Raw genomic sequence first — 9288 nt, 5'->3', positions numbered from 1 at the left:
CGACTCGCGGTCGACCGCAGAGACATATGCGGTCTACCGGACAGAACGATCGAAACTCAGTATCGACTACAGGGTTTGACAATCGACCGCAGAACCCATCGCGGTCGACTGTGGCAAACGACCGAGACCAAAATCGCCTACAGGGTTTTGGTGGTCGACCACAGAGTACGTCGCGGTCGACTGCGAAAAATCCCGAGACTTTTCCTGAGTTGTGCACGTCCGGCGTCGACCGCGGCGTCACATGCGGTCGACCGCTGGAAGTCCAAAGTGTTTTCCTGTATTTCTCCTATACTCTTCGACGTTGCCGCCTTCAACGATTTCGTCCACACGTATCTATTCTCAAGATATCATGAGAATCATCTATCCTCAAGCTCCCATGAGGATCGCTAAGCTCCCGAAGCAAGGAAGAAGATACACCCGTATCATGGCTCCCCCTTTTAGGAACTTAAAGTCCCGTTCAAGTTAGAACTGAAGCTGAGGGAACTCGCGAGCCCCTCCCTCTCTGTTGAACCACCTGGCTTTGCTAGGAACCTTACCTTGACGTCCGATCAAAAATGACTCATTCGTCATGCGTCTCATCGTAGTCACCTTCCGTTCCAAAATACAATCTTCTTTGAGCAGTTCTTCTCTATCAAACCACAAATCATCAATATGCGGTAAGATCATCATGTCATCACCTTCATCATCCAACAATGGAGGCTCAAACAACTTCAAATACTCGGCGTTAATCACCAAATACATTCCTAGAAGGTGACAAATCCAGCATGAAGGCGTTATCACCAATTTAATCAAGAATCCGAAACGTACCATATCGTATCGACTTCAACTTCTTCTCTTCTCCATTTAGTCGCTCCTTACTCAACTTCAGGCCACACCATATCGCATTTACCAAAATTATAAGGAACTCGATGTTGATCATGTTTCGCCTGGTACTTAGCATGTGATTTCTTCAACTGTGTTTCCACCGTGGCATGAATGTGCAATCTTCTCTAGAAATCGCTGAGCTTGTTGTCTTTCACTCCATTGCCGTTGGTCGTAGCTTTACTAGAAAACACGAGATCAAACGAACTCGGAGGTAAAAAACCATAACAAGTCTCAAACGGTGACTTCCCCGAAGTAGCCCGATTAAATACAAACTGAAGATATGGTAAGCTCTCATCACAAGTCTTGGGGTGCCTAGAATTGTATCCTCTTAACATGTGTACCATAGTCCGATTAACTACCTCTGTTTGTCCGTTTATTTGTGAATGAAAGGTCGTGCTCTTCTTCAATCTAGTGTCAAGCTCCACAAAGAATCCCAAAAGTGCCCGAGAAACCACTATCTCGATCTGAAATAATCGAATTTGACAACCCAAAGTGCTTCCACACATGTTCAAAGAACAATTACACTACACCCACTCCCGTCACGATCTTCTTACAAGGAAACAAGATCACCATCTTGCTGAACTGGTCCACCACAACGAACAAATAATCATGCCCGCGCTTGGTCGTCGACAATCCTCCTAAAAATTCATAGAAATACTCTCCCACGGTCTCGAAGGTACCGACAATGGTAGATACAATCCTCATTTCCGATTAGAAGGCTTCGATATACAACGTAGCTTACACCCTTCAATATACTTAGTAACGTCCTCCAACAGTTTTAGCCAAAAGACACGACGCCGTAGATTGAGAACCGTCTTCTGAATCCCAAAATAACCTTGCACACGTGATGTATGTGCTTCTCGAATCCACTGCAATCAGTCGTCATCCCACGAAATGCAAAGCGCGTTCCTCGATACAACAAATCATCTTCACTAATCTCATACTCCTCGTCGACCAGCCTTCGCCTGCTCGAACACACTGCTGAAGTCTCTGCTAGATGTGTACATTTGTACATACTCCAAAGGAACCAAGGGCTAGATGCACGTCGCCACCAAGAGAGCCCTCACGGGTGGACGAGATAACATATCGGCTAACTTGTTCGTCGCCCCCTTCTTGTACCTAATGATGATGTTAAACGTCATCAAATAGGACATCCACTTCATGTGTCATGCCTGCTGCAGCTTTGTCTGGGCATGTAAAAACTCTAATGGCTTATAGTCTGAGTGCACAACCACCTCCTTTCCCAACAAATACACCCACCAATGCTTGATTACCTGATAAAGTGCATAAAACTCCTTGTTGTAGGTGGGGTAGTTCTGAATAGCACCCGTGAACATCTTTGAATGGTACTCCACCGGCTTCCCATGTTGTATCAACACAATGCCCATAGCATAACTAGAAGCGTCAGTCTCAACCTCGAAGGTCCTCTATAAATTCGATAATGCCTACACCGGTGCCTCTGATATCTTCCTCTTTAGTAACTAAAAAGCTTCCTCATGCATCCTCCCCCACTCAAACTGAACATTCACCTTCATAAGGCCATGCAAAGGTGCCGCATAAGTCAAAAAATACTGAATGAACTTGCGCAAATACTGGCAAGCTCCCATGAAACTTCTCACCTCCGTCACTGTCCTAGGTGTTGGCCACTTTGTGATCACTGTCACCTTACTTGGATCTATCCTCTGCTGGCCCTTCCCCACGATGAAGCTAAGACACACCAACTCGTCCTTCCCAAATTCGTATTTTTTCCCATTGAGCTTCAGTTGTCCGTTCTGTAGCACTTCAAACACCTTCTCGACATGAACAAGATGCTCCTCACAGGTCCTGTTGTACACCAAGATATCATTGAGGTAAACAATCACAAAATCCACTATAAAGGGTCGCAACAAATCATTCATAAGTTTCATAAAGGTAGCCGGAGCATTGCACAATCCAAACGACATCACCAACCACTCGAACAGGCCATGTTTAGTCTTGAACAAAGTCTTCCGAGTGTCATCCTCCTGAATTCTCACCTGATGGTAACCAGACTTCAAATTCAACATCGTGAAGAACCTCGCTCCCTCCAACTGGTCCATAAGATCATCAATCCTAGGTAATGGGTAGCGATTATTGATGGTTATCTTGTTGAGCGCCCGATAATCCACGCACATATGCTAACCTCCATCCTTTTTAAGCACAAACAATACCGGTGACCCGCAAGGTGAACAACTCGACACAATCACTCCTGTCTCCAAAAGCTCCTGAACCTGCCTCTTGATCTCCTCAGACTCCTCTACAGATGTGCGGTATAGACCTATATTCGGTAAGGAACTCTCACCGGTCAACATAATCTCATGCTCCACACCTCATCGCGGTGGTAGTCCCGTGATCTCCGAAAACAAGTCAGTGTACTTGGTCTTCAACCTGTCAAGATCTCTCTCCTGAAGCTTGCTCAAGGTAGTCAAGCAAACCCTACTCAGCTGCTCCTCATAAAGCCTAATGAATAACAATTCAAACTTTTGCACGCATTCACTAGCCTCTTTGCCTAAGTCACCGTCACCAAACTCGTCTCCTGTGGAAAAGATGCCGAACGAAATATGTTTACTCGTCATCCTTGGTGAACGTATACTTCTGGGCCCGTCTATCATAGACCGTATACCTATCCTATAAATAAGGATTGTCCAGTATCACTTGGCAAACATCCAACTGAATGACGTCGCATGTGACCTCATCAATATACGACTCATAGAGTGCAAATCTGAAAGTACACTGGTTGACCACACTCAATCCCGTCTTCTTCTGAATCCACCCTAAAGGATAGAATTTCGGATGTTTGACCGTCTTCAATCCCAGCTTCTGAACCAAGGCTTCGGATATCAATTCTTTTTCTTTTGGCTCCCTGGATTCATATAGCATCAACCAAGCTGGTCTTGACCTGCAACTTCAAAACAAAGAGTTGCTCCCTCGGGTCTTCGTCTTCGGCCGTGGGATGCTTCCCCGTCACAAGGTTGAGACTGCTATTGGGTTCTGTCATCCCGAAAACTTCCTTCGGACCTTGTGCTACCACGTATGCCTTCTTCTCCTCCTTTTTCTCCAACCCCTTCGGCTTCAGATGAGGGTACTTCTCCCAACAACGATCAACTACGTGTCCTGTCTATTTACAGTGATTGCATGTCAATCCTGCCTTCCCTGAATCACCCTTCTTCTCTTCCTTCGGTTGAGAGCCACTAGACTTGCCTCCCGTTTGTTTGGAGTCCCCCTTCGTCTCGTTGCCCTTCTTTTGCCTACCATCAATGACAATGGCCTTCACACTTGCTTCTGCAATGGACTCGACCGTGAACAGCTTCATCTCCTTTCAAATATATTCATTCAGACCTGTCATATACTTCATAAAAATAGAATATTCCTCTGTCGCAATGTTGAGGACCATCGCTTGCTATTGGAATTCTGTCGTATACTCTTGAACGGTCTGGTTGAACCTTTGGCATAATCCGTACCACTTGTACCAACGCTCCTCAAGGAATCCCACCGGGTAGAATTGTTTCCTCAGTAGCTCCTTGAATTTGCTCCACGACACTGTCTTCTTCTCCTGTTTCCAATAGGATTTCCACCATGTCAATGCATGCCCCGAAAGCTTCAAAGTCACGAACACGAGTTTCTCCTTGGATGAATATCTGTAAAGGGTAATATACGTCTCCATCCGCTCGATCCAATCATCGAGCCTCTCGACGTTGACACTCCCATCATAAACAGGAATCTCCTTCTTGAAATCTATTTTCAAATTCTAGTAAGAACCTTTACCCCTTTGATGTGGAACAGTCTTGACAATTTCGACCTCCTCTTCAGAATCAGATTCCTCGTCTTCCCCATCGGACTTTACAAGTCTCTTCTTACCTCTCGAAGAAGATTCCTCCTTTTTGTCTTTTCCTTAGAAAAGATTGACGAGCTGTGTGAGATTCAAACCCAATGCCTCCATCTGTTTCTCCAATGCATCTAGTCTTGCTGAACTATCCTCTTCAGTCATCTTCTTCTTCATTAATCTCTGAACTCCTTCCAAAAAAATAAGGATCTCGTCTAGCTTCTTGTATTGCGATCGAATAAGGACCATACACAGGACCCCCCTTTACAGGATCTAATCGCTCTGATACCAACTTGATACGAGTCGCCAGACGAGCACCTTTGATCGCGAAATTATCAAGAGTGGGGTGTGAAGAAGATAAAAAAAACACACAAGAATTGAGTTGGTCCAAGGAAAATACATTCTCTTGATTATGAGAAATAATAGACTTAGTTAAAAATAATAATAGACTTAATTATAAAGGTGTCGATGAGAACTTTAAAATGAACCCAATATTAATAATGCAATACAAAATAATAATACTAAAATAAATTAATCTTAGTTTCATTTTAAAGATATCAACGAGGCCTTTCCAAATATATAATGATTTCAAACATTAGATTAATAATTTTTTAACTATAATTATTTGAAATTAAACATCTAATTTAAATTACTAAGAATGAAGGCAAAATAATTTTTAAGAAATTAAATAATTAAAAATAACAATTATAATTAATAAAACATGAATAGTATTTTGGAGACTCCAAATTTTCTTTCACCCTCCAAATTTGAGTGGTTGGAGAGGTTTCACTCTCCAAATTTAGAGATTTTGCCTTTTTCGAGACCGGTTGGAGATGGCCTAAACAATGGCTACTGTATGTTACATAAAGAAGATCAAGATCATACGTCAACAAGGACACGAGCTTACGCATGAGCTATTGAATTAGCCAAACCTATTCAACCGATAGGCATGAATCATACGTAGCATGAGATAAACGAACTTCAGTTATTTCTGACTTTGGTCAATGAACCATAACGAGCTGCCGTCAATAAGCCTAATAGAATGAACCAACTAACTACTATAAATAACGAGATACTACCAATATTTGGATAATGGGACATGCTTCGCTGCACAGCGAATGATGGTTATAACGCGCGGATTACAACTCGACAAACATCAAACCAGAAAATATCAAGCACGTATGACACAAGCATATAAATCCTAATAACAGACTGCTTTTCAAATAGCAAAATTCAAATATACAGGAGTAAGATACCTATTTATGAAACATAAAACCTAAAGATAGCAAGCAAACATACAAAGCAACCAAAGAAACATCCAAACAATCGAAGAAGATGCACATAAGTTTGTTGCGACCGAGATTATTGACAGAAATGGCTTCACAATACACTACATACCACATAACCACTACTGTAATATATAAGCGAAGTTGTCATAGAATAACTATGAATATCCAAAGAAGCAACACAAGCAACAACTACAAAATCTAAATGTTTTAGCAACCCTAAGACATAAAATTCAGACGAAAAGTCTCTCTCAGTACGCATTAAGATAATACTGACAAAATTCTTAAAGCAACAAAAGAAGATTTTAAAGAAATAGACCAAAACGATAGCGAGATTGATGAAGACCATAGTGCCTACTGAGAAACTCCGAGCCACTTAGAGAAGTTCTCAAATTCAGCATAGTCACTGTCGGTGATCATTGTCTTGTACCATGCTTTGCCTGCAGCCTTGATCTTAGCAGCTTCCTCCTGCCAAAGAAATAAAACAAGAAATGTAAGTCAAATCTTAAACTAAACTCAGAAGCAAGTTGACAATACACTAGACTTCTTAACAAACCATATGAGCCAGCTCTTTGGAGAGAAAATGAGAATGAAACTTTCTAATAGATCATGCCTGGATGCAAGACAAATCTAACAAAGAAGGTATAGATATTGATGACGATTCACAAGCAATGTTAGGTTTGAACACTAAGCTATGCCAAGCAGATACTAAAAAAACTTCAAAGAGCTAGTATCACTGATAAGTGTCTTCAGTTCTGTCCTCGTTAGATTTACTCAAAACATACTAGTTCAAGCCACAATATTCTTTACAATGGCATATAATTAGACAAAATAACATCTAGATTATAATCATCTTTATCAATAAAATTCTGTCCAATTCTATAATGCATTCCTATTGTTAATAAGGTTTAGGAAAATTAGACAATTGAGTTTTTCATAAAATGAATTCCCATGGGTGAATATAAATTATCAGTTATAGAAGATCTGAACGAGAATAAGTGATCTGCATAGAGATAACTACAAACATAAACATCAAGGATTAGTAGGTACAAATAAACAAAAATACATTCTCAAATCAATAGAAACCTAAACTCAGAAGTCACGAACTGAAACTATCACTGAATATATTAACAAGGAATGTTAACATAAATCTAAATTAACCAAATAGTATTCAAGAAAAAAAAACCCATCAGTATAATAAAAAATCAGGACAAATACCAGTAACAATGTTAGAAACAACAAATGAAGGCTGTGAATACGCACATCAATAAAAAGGATAATAAAATAAAAATTCTAAAGATATACTATGGCAATATTAACGAGCAATTACTTGAAAATAAACACAGTAAAATAATCACCAATCACCAATATAAGAGGAAAAAATGTTTAGAGAAGTTTACTATTTATATTTAGTAAAAGACGGTATCATATAGGACTAGCCAAAATGAAGGTAAAGTTTCCCCACACACATAAATAGTAAAATACAGTATCGTATAGGACTAGCCAAAATGAAGGTAAAATTTCCACACACACACACACATAAATAGTAAAATACAGTATCATATAGGACTAGCCAAAATGAAGGTAAAGTTTCCACACACAAAACACACACACACACACAACACACATATATATATAAAGCACTAGCAGAAATGATGCACAATAATAAAAGTATCACACAAAATAACCAAAAACAATAACATCACCCAGAATCATATATAATAACTACATTATAACGTTCAACAAATAGATCACTAGGCATCTAACAATCCGCTCCATACACATTGAACATCTAGACAAGCTAAAGAAAACTCTATTAGAATAAATTTTGATAATGGAAGTCTTCTCCTCTATAATATTTTTAAGTATTTGTAGTATGCATAAAAATAGGATCTATGATTACTAAGCATCTGAAACAAGCTAACAATCCACTCCATACACATAGAACATCAAGACAAGCTAAAGAAAACTCTGTTAGAATAAATTTAGATAAATGGAAATCTTCTTCTCTCTAATATTTTGAAGTATTTGTATTATGCCTAAAAATAGGATCTATGATTAATTCAGCCACTCAAAACAACAAGATAACCTTGTGAAAGTAAAATTGAGGCCATAACAATAGAAACCACTACTAAACCACCCACGTTATAGTGTGAACATGAACAACCATAATAATAATAATAATTTAAAATAATTTTAACCTAAATAAACAGTAATATCAAAAACTATAATAATAAGATAAAGCGAGCCCTACTATCAACTAATAATAAGTTGATATCAATACCTTGGGCAGCTTGCTCCTCTTTCTATCCAGCTTCTCCTCCTTCGCCTTAACCCTCTGCTCCTCAGCAAGCAACGACATTCTCCTTGCAGTCTTAGCATACGGGTTCAACCTCAGCATGGCATTCAGATTCTTGAGTGGATTCTTCTTCAAAGTCCTCCTCTTCACCTCCTTCGTGATCGGCCTCACCACAGACTGCACCTCATCAGAGTTGATAATCCTTCCCAGATCCGCATTCGTCATCTTCGCCCTCGGCAAAACATACCCATTCTTCTTCTCGGATGACTTCTCAAATGTCCCAAACACCGAATCAAGCTTCTCAAATGCGGACTTGGTCCAGATTATGAACCGGCCAAGGTGACCACCAGGGGCAAGCTTGAGAAGGTTGAGGCGCTCAACATTGGCCACGTCAACACCCGGAATGTTCCGGAACGCTTTCACGATCTTCGAGCCCTCGGTTCCGTAAACAATCAGCGGGCCTTTTCGAGAAATGTACCTTCTATTCCTCATCTTCCCCTTCCCGGGCCTGATACCGGTGCTATCCTTCGCCTTCTCGGCGTCGTCAAAAGCCCCGATCTGCTTCAGAGCCTTGATCGCCGCCGAAGTCTTCTCGATCGACTCGATCGAGTCAGAAACAACGAGCGGGAGCTCCGGAACGTTCTCGATCTCTCGGCGTCGTCAAAAGCCCCGATCTGCTTCAGAGCCTTGATCGCCGCCGAAGTCTTCTCGATCGACTCGATCGAGTCAGAAACAACGAGCGGGAGCTCCGGAACGTTCTCGATCTCTCGGCGTCGTCAAAAGCCCCGATCTGCTTCAGAGCCTTGATCGCCGCCGAAGTCTTCTCGATCGACTCGATCGAGTCAGAAACAACGAGCGGGAGCTCCGGAACGTTCTCGATCTCTCGGCGTCGTCAAAAGCCCCGATCTGCTTCAGAGCCTTGATCGCCGCCGAAGTCTTCTCGATCGACTCGATCGAGTCAGAAACAACGAGCGGGAGCTCCGGAACGTTCTCGATCT

The 9288-nt window shown here is 41.2% G+C and overlaps 1 protein-coding gene across 1 annotated transcript; it reads right to left on the bottom strand.

Moving 5' to 3' along the window:
* On the bottom strand, window positions 6101–8944 carry LOC109833034 (60S ribosomal protein L4-1-like; the record flags this gene model as incomplete). The annotated part of the gene is made up of 2 exons (XM_020400571.1): window positions 6101–6459; window positions 8276–8944. Coding segments are annotated over 2 exons (783 nt in total), but the record flags the coding sequence as incomplete, so codon positions are not given.

Source organism: Asparagus officinalis, chromosome 3, assembly GCF_001876935.1.
Source record: "Asparagus officinalis chromosome 3, Aspof.V1, whole genome shotgun sequence".
NCBI lineage: Eukaryota > Viridiplantae > Streptophyta > Magnoliopsida > Asparagales > Asparagaceae > Asparagus > Asparagus officinalis.
Note: the sequence above shows the minus strand (reverse complement) of the source record. Positions and strands in the feature narration are given on the sequence as shown.